General features: G+C 39.1%; 1 protein-coding gene and 1 long non-coding RNA gene across 2 annotated transcripts in view; one reads left to right on the top strand and one right to left on the bottom strand.

The window, feature by feature from the left end:
* The first annotated feature begins 109 nt into the window (after positions 1 to 109).
* On the top strand, positions 110 to 6,237 carry LOC124516631 (uncharacterized). The gene is made up of 3 exons (XR_006963077.1): positions 110 to 152; positions 1,674 to 1,767; positions 5,213 to 6,237. It is a non-coding gene; the product is annotated as an uncharacterized LOC124516631 (long non-coding RNA).
* The window catches only part of GTF2B (general transcription factor IIB), a 33,162-nt gene continuing 19,821 nt past the window's right edge, over positions 3,881 to 17,221 (bottom strand). Inside the window, exons 3-7 of the mRNA XM_047086068.1 lie at positions 13,038 to 13,171; positions 9,018 to 9,164; positions 8,756 to 8,885; positions 6,264 to 6,545; positions 3,881 to 4,307 (exon numbers count right to left, since the gene is read on the bottom strand). Of these exons, the coding sequence (XP_046942024.1) occupies positions 4,174 to 4,307; positions 6,264 to 6,545; positions 8,756 to 8,885; positions 9,018 to 9,164; positions 13,038 to 13,171 (827 nt within the window). The 3' untranslated portion in view covers positions 3,881 to 4,173. The remainder of the gene's footprint in view (positions 4,308 to 6,263; positions 6,546 to 8,755; positions 8,886 to 9,017; positions 9,165 to 13,037; positions 13,172 to 17,221) is intronic.

Here is a 17,221-nt window from a genome sequence, read left to right as displayed (position 1 = left end):
TGGGGGAGGGGCAGAGAGCGAGCAGGACACAGAATCCGAAGCAGGCTCCAGGCTCTGAGCGCTCAGCACCGAGCCCGACGTGGGGCTCAAACCCACAAACTGAGATCGTGACCTGAGCCGAAGTCAGATGCTCAACCTACTGAGTCACCCAGGTGAGCCCACCTCCTTTCCTCTTTCCTTAAGCAAGAGTTGCAGTCTCCCGGGATGGCGGTTAAAAGTCCCCTTGACTAGAGAAATGCCAGTGAAGGTTATGAATGGAGGTTTATGCTTGTGCCAGACACTGGGCCTCTGTGGCCTAGAGATCAGCTGAATGGTACTTTTGTAGTGACACCTTGAAGTCTTGAGATCCTGATGAAACGAGTGTGTATGTGGAAATATCCAGGAGGGGGAGAGTGAGGGAGGTGTTTAGGGGACTGGGGAATCTGTCAGTAGTTCCACAATTGGCAGATGAGATTAAAACTACAGCAACAGGAAAAGTCAGGGCCACTGACAATTGGAAATATTGGCATGGGGCATAGAGAGGCCTCCTGGCTGGATTACGACCAGATGGGTAATAGGCTGACCCCCTCAGCTGTTCATCTTGATAATTAAAGTAAATCTTGCACCTGTGATATTAAATTAGCTCAGAAACCAAAGACAACCATGGGTAAAGTACGTTTGTTGGTTTGAACACAAAGGCTTACTATCAAGAGGCATCTAGTTTAAGAAGCATTTAGTTTGGAGAAAGAGCTGGAGTGATCTCTAGCTATTAACTCCTTGCCACCTGAGCTGATTCGAAAATAATTCAGAAACTCACTCTGAAGAGCTTTCCCAAAAAGCCAGATACGAGTATTGCATTGAATAATTTTGTTAATTTCATAACTGAACCGAATTGTATTTGAAAGTTACAACTAAAGTCAGTCCTGAGGCATCCTCCTGTGAAATAAAACCCAATAGTATAGTTTAATAGAAACCAGCACTAGATTGAGTGATCAAGGGACCTGAGTCTGTCCTCTTTCCTAATAGTAAACTTGGACACATCTTTTGATTTCTCCAGTCTAATCTACAAAATGAGATTGGACCAGAGTGCTCAAACTCAGATTCCATGAAACGTTTTTTTTTTTAATGTTCATTTGAGAGAGAAAAAGCATGGGGAGGGGCAGAGAGAGAGAGAGAATCCCAAGCAAGGCTCTGCACTGTCAGTGCAGAGCCAGAAACAAGGCCCGATCCCATGAAGCATGAAATCATGACCTGAGCCAAAATCAACAGTCTGTCGCTTAACCGACTGAGCCACCCAGGCGCCCCAGATTCCATGAAACTTATCAAACCCTCGAACTTGTAGTCATAGTAGAGATTGTCAAAGTGGACTGTAGTGAGTCCTTGCTTTAAATACTGGGAATGGTGGGGCGCCTGGGTGGCGCAGTCGGTTAAGCGTCCGACTTCAGCCAGGTCACGATCTCGCGGTCTGTGAGTTCGAGCCCCGCGTCGGGCTCTGGGCTGATGGCTCAGAGCCTGGAGCCTGTTTCCGATTCTGTGTCTCCTTCTCTCTCTGCCCCTCCCCCGTTCATGCTCTGTCTCTCTCTGTCCCAAAAATAAATAAACGTTAAATACTGGGAATGGAATGGACCACCTTAACCAAGGTTTCAACTGTTTAAAGATGACAGCATTAAGATGGACCCACTTTATCTTCACAGAAATTGCCTTGCATGGGGAATATCCGTAACTGGCCAAAATGTAGCCCACACAGAAGCTGGCTTCAACTTCTTGGTGTGATCAGCTCTCAACAAGGTGGGTTTTGTGCTGTGTATGGGGAGTTTTTCACACCTCATGAGGGAAGTCAAAACCATGCACAATCCCTGGTTTAGAATATGGGTCAGACTCCTTTTGCTGGTTACAAAGACCTGGCCATGATTTTTTTGAATTTCTAAGTATTACTAATTTTGCCGTACTAAGCAATCAAGTAAGTTACAACTGAACACCCCACATCTCGAGTGGATTTTAAACCTCTATTTATAACAGCCTTGAAGCAGATGGACAAATAAGGAGTAAGTCCCATTGAGCTAGAGAGAACGCTAGAGGGGCCAGAGGCCAAAACGTGGCATTGCTGTGGATTGCCCCCCTTCCCTAAGTGAAAATGTTCTAGTGGTCAGATGAAATGACTCCTAAACAGGGTCATTAACAATGCATCACTTCCAAACACAGCTGTCCCTATCAAGGACACACATGCTCTGAGGCCTGGGGTAAGAGGAAAGAACAAGTGACCCTGCTACTTTAGCTCTTGATGAGGTACTTCTTTCAGTATCTGCAATTGAGTTAAATTGATCAAACCATCTGGGTGGCATAGAGAGAGTTTTTTAAAACCAGAATTTTATTTTCAGAGGTTATCTACCAGAATATAAATTACATCCCCCAAATAAACCTTCTGCCCCCAGATTAATCTTTAAAATCAGTTCTACTGATCTAAGCTCTTTCAATGTATAGAACACAAAAAATAGACCAAAATGTTGACACGGTGGACTGGTAGGGGCTAGGTTTTTTAATCCCCTTTATGCTTATCTCCATTTTTCTAGTTATCAAATACATTTTTGTAGCCAGTAAAATGAAAATACTAATCATATTAGTATACCTGAACTGCCAACTATGTTTTAAAAATAAAACACAGCACAACAGCAGGAAAGAAAAAAATACCAAAATACCGGTGCTCACTCCTAAGTGGCTTCTGGGTGCTATCGTTACGCATTTTCCAAATGTTCCAACTTATGATCATAGCAAAAATGACTATTTTAAGATCTAGTTAACTGGTTGCAGCTTGCAGTGAAAAGTCTTCAGTGGATGGGAAGTTTTGTGGTCAGTCGCTAGAAACTGGGGAGAACAGAGGGGAGGACCCCTGCTCTCAGTCTGTACTTGGAAAAATGGAGAGGTGCGGTGCTGGGGACCAAAGACGGGGGTGCCGAGGGAGACACTGACCTAAGATTTCTTGTCCTGAGTTTCGTGCTGGGTGGGATGAGTTCTGCCTGGAGTCCTCACGAGCCTTGCGATCCTATATTTGGTGAGTGTTCTTGCGTTTACTTCTCTGGTGTTCTCCCCCGGCTTTGAGTAGTGCCGTTTGCGTGTCACAGATTTTGTGCAAGGGAGAAACAGCATTTGTCTTCCTGGCCCAGCAGTCATCCCCATTCCGTGGCCAACAGAAACGAGAGAAGGTCTGATCCTCTAGAGGCGCAAGCCCCTTTTTGGACTAGAGTCTGAACCCCCCTACTAGGCTGCAACAGGAGACGTACTTCTAACCCAGTGCTAAGCTCGTTACGTGTCAGAACCTTACACCTGCTCTGAGGCAGTGCGGTCTACAGTGGTGTGTGTCTAACATGGATTCAAGTCCCCTTGTAAACTAGTTGGTAAAAGGGCAACATTTTATTGGTCTTTGCTTACAATGAACACCTTCACATCCCAATCACCTACAGGGGGCGTGCTTACTAGAAAAATTACCAGACATTCCGAGGCCCAATAACCTCCATTTTAAATATTCTTTATATCAGTAAGAATAGTTACGAAATGGTAACATCCAAAAATTGATGTTGGTAGGCCAACAGATTTCATCTTCTCTGCTCCATAAGCTCACTGAGGAAAAACACAGGAATGTTTTTATATCTCTCAAGCCAGTGCCTTTCAAGGTCCAGTTCACTTCTTACTGTTCTATATGTACAGTTAATAATTCACACAGGCACCCCGATGTTCTTGATGTCAAAAGTGGTTCCCCAAACCTCTTTGTTATACAAAAAAACACCTAAATCTATAAATGGAAAAAAACAAAACAAGAGCCTCTATCAGCTTTATTAGCTGCAATGATATGCATTATTTGTAATTATATTATAAATTACATGTAACATGTAATTATAACAAAAACTTTAGTTTTGAAAAACGTTTTATTCAAGAATTACATAATTTCAAATATCTTCCAAAATACAGTTTCCTAGGTTGCTACAAAAGAAAGCAAATTCAATAAGAAATTTAAATCATTAAATATGTTTCACTAGTATATACATACAGAATGCCAAGCAATTAATATTTAGCCCTGGAATGCGTACCATGTCTTTTGTTTTTCCTTATTAAAGAAAGGCTCAATCCAGCACTTGGTATAGGCTATGTACAACAGGCCGAGTTCAGTGTTCACAGGAGTTTGACATCAGCTGCCTCGATTTACAGCTGTGGTAGTTTGTCCACAGGGGTGTCAAATTTGAAGTCTGTAGGAAACAGATCTGGAGCTCGAGGATAGATCAGCCTGTAGGACTGTCTGATTGTAACATCAGCGACACCAGCAATATCTCCAATTTCTAAAAGACGGAAATCAACATATTAAGGATAACTTCCATCCTATCTCCCTTCCACTACGTGCACTCCAGTTTGTGAGATACGGTAATATAAAAGCCACAGTGAGAAAACGAGAAATGTTGATTTTTAAAACCTGACGATGGAAGTCCATACGAAGAGGCAGAATGGAGGGCTACAGTTAGTAACAATAATGAGGTAGGAGCCCTTATTACCTCAAAGGGCTGTCACAGTAGTAGGAAAAGATTCACTAGATGTAAAACATTGGAACAATGCCCAGGGCACAGCACCATGAGTGGTAACTATTATACTAGCCATAGGATCTAGTATCTAGAAAGACAGGAAGTCTTTCTGAGGATCCCAGGAGTAACCCATGAATACACTCTTATGAGGAAACTCACTTCATCATTGCTATTTTTAAAAGTTCCTCTTCTAATTAACTTCTAGTTAATTCTGTTAAGAGGTTCTCTGGTTAAAAGGTTCAAGCTAAAAGGGAATCGTACTAGAAATGGTTCCACAACCTCTTCTGTCTACTTCGTACCTCAGATAGTACACAGCTACTTGATACAGCTGTACGTTCCAGCACAATGGGAAGCTTCCACTCTTGCAAACACAGAACACTGAGCACAGGGAGCTCACGAGTATTTCTAGTGTACAGTAGATCCACGTTTACCCTTCAAAGTCATTGTCATCTTTCTTCCTTTTTATTAAAAAGTCCCAGAGGACTGCCACTTGACAAGTATTGGGTTATAAATACTTAAACAAAATGGAGTTTTAAAAGACAGGCTTTAAAACAAACTCATTTTACCGTAACCTTTCCACAGTTCAAATCATAAGGTTTTACGAGTTTTCAGTGTGGATGCCTGCCATCACTGTGCAACGAGCTAATTTTAAGTTTCTTATCCTCTAGACACAGATACCAGTGAACGCCAACCGGCCACTGGGAAGGGAAGAAAGGGGCCTTAAAAACAAAGAACTTCATGTAAAACACAAGCAGCACAAAGTGCCAAGATCAATATTTCTGTGTTGATTAGAACAAACTTTACAAGTAGGAATAAAGGTAAGGACAATCTGCTTCGCTTCAAATTCTCAATTTTACCAGAAGACTCAAAATTTCCTTAAAAAATATGACTGGAGGCCAAAAGGAACGGATAACCAATGGTTGGCTTCCTTCTAATCATTCTTCTATATGATGTATTACTTTTATTAATATAGAAACATACGGCCTAAGCTGAGGTGAAAGGCTGTTCTGAGTAGGGTAGTACAGTCATCGCAGCAAGGAATTTCGCTACCTTTTCAATTTTGAACTGACTGCTCCTTTTCTGTTTATGCATCTTTTTGAGGATCAGACAAGTAATTGATGAATACATGCTTGTAAAGAAATTCACTTAGGACTTCTGTTTGAAAGTTCCCCTATGACAGTAAACTCAAAACTGGCTTTAGAAGGCTGAACTACTTCTATCAGGATCTTCATTAAGAAAGTGAGTAACATATGAAAGGAGAAAGAGAAGAGGCTTCGAGGAATGTTACAGCTGCCGATCAGCACAAATTTCCCATGTGCCGAGCTGTGTGGGCCACACCGGAGAGCAGGAAACAGGCATGGCCCCCACCTCTCAAGATATAAAAAATTTTGGTTAAGTTTTGAGGGGAAAAAAGAACTATTCAAAATAATGTTTAGGTGGGACAAAAACAACTTCTAGAAATGAAAAATGGACAAACTCAATACTTAAAGTGAATAGGAACAAAGCATGTCATACACAGAGTATGTATGTGTATCCACAAATATTTTTGTTTATAAGCCACTTAAGAAAATCTAGTATTTTGCTTGTCAGTTTTGACTCTAAGAAACTACCTCTTAAATGTGGGTTTGGGATATTTACCTGCTTTGTACCTAAAATGGAAATACAATGACACACTAAAACTTCAGTTTCATCACTGCCCTTCCTGAGAAAGAATCCTACCTTTTTGGGTCCTCTTCTCAGCGGAGGCCTGTGAGGCCATGTAAATGGCTGCCGCCGCCACAGATATCGGGCTCCTTCCAGGAACCAAGTCCAATTCCACAGCTTTACGGGCTATGTGTGTAGCTGCCATCTGTACTTGTTTAGGAAGACAAAGGTTGGAACAAAACCTGGACATGAAGTCCCCGGTTGTAATCAAATCCACACTGGTTTCTAGAGCTTTCAAAATAAGTTTAAAGCATCGACCGATTTCTTTCTTAGAAATTCGTGACACGGCACATATTTCTGAAAAAAAAAAAAAAAAATTTAAATCCACATTAGTCATATGGTTCACTAAAAAATCATTTCTGATTATAAAATATATTCTATTTGCAAAAATGCAATTATGCTGTAAATGGCCTGATTAAAAAATGGGCAGGGGATCTGAATAGATACTTTTCCAAAGACAACATGCGGATGGCCAACAGGCATGTGAAAAGATGCTCGACATCACTAATCATAGGAAAATGCAAATCAAAACCACGATGAGATATCAGCACTTGCTGGTCAGAATGGCTATTTTCAAAAAGACAAGAAATAGCAAGTCTTAGGGGAGAAGATGTGGGGGAAAGGAAACCCTCATGCACTGTTGGTGGGAATGTAAATTGGTGCCACTATGGAGCCCCTCAAAACACTAAGAACAGAAAAACCGTATGATCCAGCTATTCCACTTCTGGGTATTCATACAAAGAATACTAAGACACTGATTCAAAAAGATATATGCACCCCTATGTTCAATGCAACATTATTTACAAAAGGCAAGAAATGGAAACTATCCAAATGTCCATCAGTGGAGAGATGGATGAAGAGGTGCTATATAAACACGATGGATACTACTCAGCCATAAAAAAAGAATGAAATCTTGTCATTTGCAACAACATGGATGGATCTAGGGGGTATTATGCTAAGTGAAATGAGCCCGAGAAAGACAAATGATTTCCCTTCTAAGTGGAATCCAAAAAAACCAAAACAAACAGACAAATGAAACAAAAACTCATGGATACAGACAGCACACTGGTGATTACCAGAGGAGAAAGGACTTGGGCAGTAGACAAAACAAGTGAAGGGAGGCAACTGTCTGATGATGGATGGTAACTAGACTTTTAGTGATTACTTCATAGTGATTACAGACGTCAAATTACAGCTGACCCCTGAACAACTCGGGTTAGGGGGTGCCAACCCCCAGCACAGTCACAGCTCCAGAGAGAACTCTTTATTCCCCCAAAACTTAACTACCAATAGTGTATTATCGACAGGAAGCCTTATCGATAACAGTCAACATTGATTTCGTGTACGTATTATAGACTGTTTTTATAATAAAGTAAGCTAAAGAAAATATTAAGGATATTATAAGAGCAACTACAGTACTATATAAAAAAAAAATCAGTGTATAAGTGGATGTACACAGTTCAAATTCGTGTTGTTCAAGGGTCAAATGTATAATACTGTCCACCCAAAACTCATATATAGTATAGATGGTGTATATATATACACATGCATGGTATATAACATACCATTTTTACTTTAGCTGTAAAGAAGTCTTTCAAACAAGTTAAATGTAGGTTCTTAATATCTCAAAATATTAACTTCTCTGAAATTTCAATTCAAACAAGTTAAGTTTCTTCTACTAATCCAAACTTTGTTGATATTTATGTATTAATCTGTTATAAGAAGTATGTCTATCACGGAAATAAAAAAAAAAACCTCAAAGCTAAAGAGTACTTCTCAAGCTACCCAATGTCACATGTACATGCAACCCCTGGGATTATAGGCATAATAACATGAGATCAAATATTCGACCCTGTTATTCTAAATACTAAACTACCAAACACTTTCAGACCAAAAGCCTTCGTTTTATAAAAGCCACTGCCGCATCATAAAGTACTCACTGATGAATGAAAGGTAATGAAAATCTTAAGCTAAAACGAACTCTGGAGGGCAAGTCAGTGTGAGCGTCACAGCCAACAGGCTGTCATGTATTCGTGACTGCAAACTGGACAAAAATACGAGTTCTCCCAAAGCCTCCAGCTTAAGTGTAAAAGTGCAAATTGTAAAACTCGAGAATGTTTTCTAAGGCCTGATTCCCTCACCTGTAGAGACCTGTGCTAGGAGTGGAAATGGTTTTCCATGCATCAAGGGTACACGCTTGGTAACAAAGGCTTACTCTGGCCTATGAAGCCAGGCCTCAAAGCCCACAAGATGAAGTCAGTCAGAAGATCTCACGAGCAAAGAACACGGAGCTTACGTGGACTAGAATGACTAAAACAGCTGGAAAAGAACATGGCTAAGATCTTCTGTCAAGGAACAAAATAAGGAGGCATCTGGAAATGATACAAAGATGGATTACTGGAGGTAACCAGGAAGACATGACTCAGCTACGTAGTGTCAAAGCTCCTTGACTTCGGTCTGTTACTTTAACATAGAAAACATTTTTATCTCCGCAACTAAAAACTTACCTTTAAATGTCCTAGGAACCCCTTCTTGTCTACAGGCAATATAGAGACAAGCGGAAGCTATGGCATCATTAGCTCTTCCCTTCAGGCTCTTCTGTTCATACACTTGCTTGAATAAATTATTTGTTCGATCCTTTAAAGCAAAGAAACGAAGTTTAATTAACTCTAGGCCATTTAATTAGTTGCAATATCAAAATTTCATATGTTCATTAAATTATGCTAAGTCAATGCCAGAATGGCTTAAAGGAGACAGACAGGAACTTACAACTATATTTCGAGGGAGGTTGATTCTGTCTGCCATAGTAGTGATTTCTTTGAAAGCATTCATCATTGCCCGATCAGAACTACTCATTGTTCTCCGATTTTGGTACTTAGAATTGCCAAATTCATCAAAACTTGCAGCTCCTGTACCCTGTAAAACAAAGTTTTATAACTTTATGCAAAAAGGTTTTCAAAGAATGAACAGACATTTCTAAGAAAACATAACTTACATGATCTGACTCCATATGCCCAAGAAATCTACCCTGTGCCTCCTCCCTATTCCTTAGTAGAACAAATACCAGGTCAAGATGGTTTAAATGAGTATCTGTGAGAGAAGCCAATAACACAAACTGTCACATTAACAGACCTAAGGAGAAAAATTGAAGGATCTTCTCCAAAGGTGCTATAAAGGCAGGCAAACAAAATTCAAAAGCCATTTTTCGAAAAGAACTCGCAAAATACTACAAATGAGTGAGTGGTGCTTATTAGAAAATCACTCCCCCAGGCTTAGGCCAGAACAATGATTAATGGAGAAAAAAGGCATGCTCTGTTTTACTGTGCTTCACTTTACCGCATTTAGCAGAGACCGTATTTTGTTGTTGGGGTGGTGGTGGTGGTTGTTGTTAACAAATTGAAGGTTTGTAGCAACCCTACATTGATCAAGTCTGTTGGCACCATTTTTCCAACAGCATTTGCTGATTCCAGATCTCTATGTCACATTCTTGCAATATTTCAAACTTATTCATTATGGTGATCTGTGCAGTGATCTTTGATGTTACTCTCGTAATTGTTTTGGGACTCCACAAACTGCACACTTCTAAGACGGGAAACTTAATAAATCTGCATGTTCTCACTGCGCCACTGAGCAGCTGGTCCCCCCACCTTTCTCCCTCTCCTCAGGCCTCCCTATTCCCTGAGACACAATACTGAAATCAGGCTAATTAATAACCCCATAATGGCCTCTCCGTGTTCAAGTCAAAGGAATAGTCCATGTTTCTCGTTTTAAATCAAAAGCTAGAAATGTTAAGCGTAGTGAGGAAGGCATGTCAAAAGCTGAGACAGGCCAAACGACAGGCCTCTTGTGCCAAACAGCCAAGTTGTGAATGCAAAGGGAAAGTTCTTGAAGAAAATTAAAAGTGCTACTCCAGTGAACACACCAATGATAAGAAAACGCAACAGCCGTATTGCTAATGTGGAGAAAGTTTTAGAGGTCTGCACAGAAAGTCAAACCAGCCACAACAATCCCTTAAGCCAAAGCCTAATCCAGAGCAAGGCCCTAACTCTATTCCTTTCTATAAAGGCGGAGAGAGGTGAGGATGCTGCAGGAGAAATTTGGAAGCTAGCAGAGGTTGGTTCATGAGGTTTAAGGAGAAGAAGCTGTCTATAGTACAGAAAGTGCAAGGTGAAGCAGCAGGTGATGTAGAAGCTGCAGCAAGTTATCCAGAAGATCCAGCTAAGAGAATTCATGAAGACGGCTACACCAAACAGATTTACAGCCTTCTATTGGAAGAAGATGCCATCTAGGACTTCCATAAACTTAGTTGATAAAGCAGCTGCAGGGTTTGAGAGGACGGACTCCCAATTTTCAGAGAAGTTCTACTGTGGGTAAAACACTATCAAACAGCATCACAAGCTACAGAGAAATCACTTGTGAAAAGGAATAGTCAATTGACAGAGCAAACTTCATTACTGTCTCATTTTAAGAAATTGCCAGGACATCTGGGTGGCTCCGTTAAATGTCTGACTCTTTTATTTCTGCTCAGGTCATGATCTCACTCACGGTCATGGGATCAAGCCTCACATTGGGTTCTGTACTGACAGCACAGAGCCTACTTGAGATTCTCACTCTCTCCCTCTCTACCCCTCCCCTGCTCACACATGCACATGCGTGTTTTCTCAAAATCAATAAATAAACTTTTAAAAAAATTTCAGTCACCTACCCTTCAGAAACCATCAACATCGAGGCAAGACCCTGTACCAGCAATAAGGTGGTAACTTGCTGAAAGCTCATATTATGGTTATTAGCAATACAGTATTTTTAAATTAAGGTATATGCATTTTTTTTTTTTTTTACATAATGCTACTGCATACTTAATAGACTACAGTACAGCATAAGTATGACTTTTATACGTACTGGGAAGCTACAAAAAGGCATTTGACTCTCTTTATTGGAATATTTGTGTTACTGTGGTGGTCTGGAACCAAACCCGCAGCATCTCTAAGGTATCCTACTAGGAAAACTAGCCAGTATAATGTAATTATAATTACATAATGTAATTAGACAAAAATTATATTAACTATACTGGTGTAATTATTTTAAAATTAGGCAAGAGAAAAATTAGAAGTACTAATTTGAGAAGGAAGTGGTAAACGATTTGCAGATAGTCTTTTTGTATACTTAGAACACTCAAAAATCACTGTAAAACTGCTAAAAATAATAGAATTCACTAGGGGCAAGGTCAAAATGAATAGAAATCAATAGCCTTCATGTGTATAACCAAACAGAACACAATGAAAAACAAAAGCGCCAATACAAAACAACAAAAAAGATAAATATCTAGGAATCAACTTAAACATTCAAGACCCTTATGAAGAAAACATCCTCTGAAGGACACACATGACTTAAGGAAGTGGAAAAGCATACTATGTTTCTGGACAGGAAGAAGTCTACTTTCCCTAAGTCAACTTGCAAATAAGTCTAACCAAAACCTCACTGAAAATACCAACTTTTTTTTTTAACAAAGTGATCCTAACCTTTAAATGGAAAAGACTAGTGAAGAAAACGCTAAGAAAGAAGAGCAACGAGGGAAAACTAATACTACTAGATATTAACACAGTGTGGTGTGACATGTGACTGACTAGGCCAGGACAGAGAAAAGGACAGAATGTCCAGAAATATTCCCAAATACATACAGAAAATCAGTATATGACAAATGTAGCATCTTAAGAATTTCTGCAGTGTAGGCACAAACAACGGTCAAAGGATACAGGAGAAAACTAGTGATAGTGGTTATCCTGTTTTTGACAGGGAAAGAGGGTTGTGGTGGGAACTGAGTTTGGGGGTCAAGAGAAAATTTACTGTGTTCTTTTTACATTTGTGTATGAGTCATGTATTTCCTATTAAAAAACAAACACTAAAAGAAGTTACAGTGTCCATTAGTTGCGATCTTAGATTTTAAAATGTCCTCAGTATGCTTTTTACTCAGCCTGTAAGGCTAAAGCAAATGCAGAAATCACCTACTTAAGATACTATCAGCTTTTTTCAAAGCCTACACCACTTTTCAAATTTTATATGTACTTTATAGAGCATGAAAAAATAATTAATAACTTGCCTTTTCAGAACACTTTCTTAAAAATAGACTATGCAGTGGTGTAGATGAAGTTCTGAAACAGCATCACTTGATTAGTTTCCTTGAATATTGCCCCCGCTACTTCCAATTCAGGTAAAAGAGCAAAAAAGAGCCAGGTTGCCAGACAGATTACACTACTGCCTTATCTAATAGCAGCAGCTACCATTTACTGAATACACACTACATGTTGTTATAAACACTTTACAATACGTTCCCATGTAACCCTCAATGTTTCTATGAAGTACTCTTATTCTCACTTCACTGATGAGGAATGTGAAGCTTTATACATCATTTAGGTAGGTCATAAATTCACCAATATTAGAAAACAGGCTATGCTGACCTACAATTATCTTAGGTAATGTGGGGGGGAAAGAAAAGACATTTATAATATTCAAGGAACATATCAATAAGATCTCATAAAGATCATTCTACACTCAATTTTTGGGCAAAATGTGCTTCATGAAAACAAGAGCCTAAGATATAAAGACTGTAATTTTGATCTGTGTGGAAGATATGTGTAAGGGAACAATCATTCCACAACAGTGTGACTGGTAAATCTCATTCTCAGGTCAAGATTCCTCACGGGGCAGTGACTGATACTTTTGCAAAGTTTCCAAACCCCCAGGTCTTTGGTCAGTCCATACTTGCTACTTCCTGTTGAGCGGATTTATTACCTTGCCAATCATGGTTGACAAATCTCCATCACTCAGTAGAGGATTCTGAGAGTCTCCAACTCGAGATGGATCTTTTGTTGCTTTATCATTGCTGAAAGTTCTCCATTCAGACCCCACGTCAATAACTCGGTCACCTAAAAATACAAGCACAAGTCTAAATAGGATCTACTGAACACTCTTTAATGCCCAACTCAGGCGCTTTTATTCCTAGGAAATCTCAACATGGACATCCAGGCTCCAGCTTAAGTATCAGGTCTCAGACATCTGTCCTAAAGCGTTCCTTTAACTATGATGCCAGGCCAATAATAACCCTTTTTAGACATTATGCTTTGATTAGTCATATTCTAACTTTTGGAAGAAAAAAGTATTAGTCAAAATAAACACACACAGCAAAATAAAGCTATTCATATGTGATACAAAGATAAATGTGATTCAAAACCAAAATTTGCAAGGGACATAGAAAAAACCAGAAAGCACTTTTCACAACTGTATTATTGCACACAGTTTCATATAAAAAGTTACTAAGCTTTCATGTTTTGCAAAGAACTAAGCTGAAACTTATGTTTTAGTAACTACTAGATGAAAAAAATATTTCTGGCCAAATAATTTATACAGAGTAAAATGTTAAGCCTAGAATTAGTGAGAAGAAAGCCAGGTAGGTATTTTCTTTTTAAGCAAAGGGCCAGTGGTAAAATAGGTCACGCTAGGAAACTAAATATGAACAGATCTGGTTGATCACTGCTTTGGGGGGAATGCTCAGTAGCTCGTAACATCTCCACAGCGACAAGAGTTATTACCACTGAACAGCTGCCCACGCTAGTCACTGTGTAAATGTTCTCTTTTAATCCTCCCAGCCTGATAAAGGTAGGTACCACTTTTACTGCCACTTTAGAAATAAAATTTGTGTAAGATGACACAACTAGAACGGAAATGTGCAACTGATCCCAAAGACTGTTCTATACTGGATTTGTAAAACATGAGCTTTTCCACCAAAGTGTGACAAAACTGAGAGCAGGAACCAGACCATTTTCATTGTTGCCTAAAGAGAAAGGAGAAAGAAATGGCAGAAATTAGTTAACTCAGCAATTAAAAGAGCTTCTGGTGACAGTCAATTAATATAATGGTTACGAGCACGGACTGTACCATTTGCCACTTAGCCTTGGACAAATCGTGGCATTTCTCATGGCATTTCTAAGTTCCCTAATAACCTCACAGTCTAAAGATCATAAAGATTAAATAAGCCAAAACAGGTACAGCACATGCATGTAAAGTGATTAAAAAGTTCAAGGTGAGTGCCTGATATTAGCTATCTACTACTAGGAAAATGAAAATAGTTTGACACATCTTCTGACATCTCCCTCCTTTTGAGACTTTAAAAGTAGCAGAGTGCTCCGCTACAGGTATATGACCAGAAGGACAGCAAAGAGAAAAGAAGGAAGGAACTTAACGTAAACTCTGCTAAATCCTCTGAACTACTGTCTATGTAGTACATTAATTAAAATGCTTATGAACCAAGTATAGTAATCTTAATCTAATCTTACTGCTTTATTTAAGGAAGGAGGTAAATGTGCAACAGAATCATTCCTGATGGTTCTGGAATAATTTATATTTCTTTGAACACTCAAAACACTTGGGAGTAACCAGATATCACTTGGACTATTTCCTGTTACAAGGGAACTGAGATGAGAGGCAGGGTCCCCATCTGCCCTACCCGTATGTAGTAAGAATGGCCAAGGAAAGCAGAAGCAGGCAGATCAGTTTATAAGGCAACTTCAGGAGATGAGAGATTGAGCAGGTGGCCCAAAATAAGAGAAAAAGAAGGTTAAATGGATGGGACTGTCATGATGGATTTTTCTGCTTCCCTCTCAAAAAAATAAACATCACTAAACTTGGGAAGCAATTCTAATTATATAAATTAAGATTTTAAAAACTTACCTGAAAGTAACAAAACCTGTAATAATGGACTGAAGTCTCACTGCAATACTAACTAAACAAGGCCTGTATCTCAGAGACCAATTTAAAAAGACTGATTTTCGGGGCGCCTGGGTGGCACAGTCGGTTAAGCGTCCGACTTCAGCCAGGTCACGATCTCGCGGTCCGTGAGTTCGAGCCCCGCGTCAGGCTCTGGGCTGATGGCTCAGAGCCTGGAGCCTGTTTCCGATTCTGTGTCTCCCTCTCTCTCTGCCCCTCCCCCGTTCATGCTCTGTCTCTCTCTGTCCCAAAAATAAATAAACGTTGAAAAAAAAATTAAAAAAATAAATAAATAAATAAAAAGACTGATTTTTCTTCCTGTTCATAACAGAATTATAATAATGCCTGCTTACAAATGTGTGTGTGTGTGTGTGTGTGTGTGTGTGTGTGTGTGTGTGTTTGTGTGTATGCAAAACAAAACTACCTGTATTCTCAACACTAGGGAAAGCCACTGTAAATATTTTGGTATATATACTTTCTGCCTTTTTAATTCATGTGTATGTTTTTTCCTTAAATTAAAATTAGATCATATTGTGCCTGTTCCATGAAAAGCTCTGTTCACCAAATCCACATCATAAACACCAAAACAAGATTGTTTAAACAGGTCAGCCCCTTTAATAGCATCTGACAATTAAAGGGATACTATGATGTCTCCACACACTATGTTTTCAAGAAAAAAAAGTGTATCTAACTTCCTAGTCAAAAAACAAAAATACACAAACATGCACATAACAAAAAACTATGGCCTTCATATCTGGAGTTACTTGCAAAAATCTAAGTTCAAATAAAAACTCAAATGTCATCATTAATTTGTTTAATGAATGAATGAAGAGAACATGGTATATGAAAAGGCAGGTAGGTATGCTCACATCTTTTTAAGTCTCTCTAGAAATCTAAAGATGAAACATCTTGGCTAATACTTTATTTCATACCATTTTCCTTTTGGCCCCCCAAAAACCTACCAAGAGTCTCTTTTATTGGTTGCTTTGCACTGCCTTTAGAAAGACAAGATGGATTAGGGAAAAAAGGGGGGTGGCGGGAGTTGGCCTAGGACATTATAAATAGAAAAGCCAGAACCGGGTAGTGATGTAATTTTTCCACATACGTGGGAACAATCTACATGACTCATTCAACAATCTGTGATTTGTGCTAAGAGACATTCCCTCTTTTTATATTTTACTGCTCAAAACATAGCATTTATAAGAAATAAAATTTCCAAAATAACTCAAATAGCACATCATGAAACTATAACTAGAGCACCAGATTAAGTGCACGAGTAACAAAATAGGGCAGACCATTCAGAAAAATCAGAGTGCATAAAGGATTTTCATTTGAAGAAACCTAAATGAGGCAGCATTTTAAAAGATGCTCTGGAAGGAAACTGCAATACAGTCTTTTCAAGGGTAAGTGTATAATCAACCTTCAGCAAAGAAGCCTGCCAATACACACACACACACACACACACACACACACACACACACACACACACAACCTCCCATATCCTTTAATGTTCCACAAACAGGAAAAACATAGAAATTTTTACCAGTTACGTTCTCAACCAAACACTAATTTTTGTAAAATGAGCACGAGACAGAAAGTCTCATACAAGAATCTTCACAGCAGCATTACTCATATTAGCTAAAAACTGGAAACAACCCAAATGTGTGTTAACAGGAAAATGTATACAATGGGATATCCCTCCACAAATAAACTACTGATACATGCAGTGATGTAAATGCATTCAAAAACTATATGCTGAGCCCGAAAAAAAGTCAATTACTAAAAAAAATAATAAAAAATAAAAAATAAAAAAACTACTATATAATTCTAGTTATAGGAAGTTCAGGGGCGCCAGGGTGGCTAAGCTGGTTAAGCGTCTGACTCTTAGTTTCTGCTCGAGTTATGATCTTGTAGTTTCATGAGTTTGAGCCCCATGTAGGGGGAGCCTGCTTGGGATTTTTTTCTGTCTTTTTGCCCCTCCCCTGCTCACATGCTGTCTCTGTCTCTTTCAAAACAAATAAATAAATAAAAAATTTTTATAGGAAGTCCAAAAACAGGCAAAATAATCTCTGAAAATAGAAATCAGTACAGTGGTTGCTACTGGGCTGGGGGTGGGGGGCAGAGGTAACAGATTAGAAAGAAACATATGGGAACTTCTGAGAATGGAAGGAAATGGTCTAAACACCTTGATTAGTGTGATTATACCAGTATAT

Source organism: Lynx rufus, unplaced genomic scaffold (genome assembly GCF_022079265.1).
Source record: "Lynx rufus isolate CCGP_SWC_20201006 ecotype Redwood Valley unplaced genomic scaffold, mLynRuf1.p SCAF_2, whole genome shotgun sequence".
In the NCBI taxonomy this organism is placed as follows: domain Eukaryota; kingdom Metazoa; phylum Chordata; class Mammalia; order Carnivora; family Felidae; genus Lynx; species Lynx rufus.
This window is presented reverse-complemented; position numbering and strand designations above follow the sequence as displayed.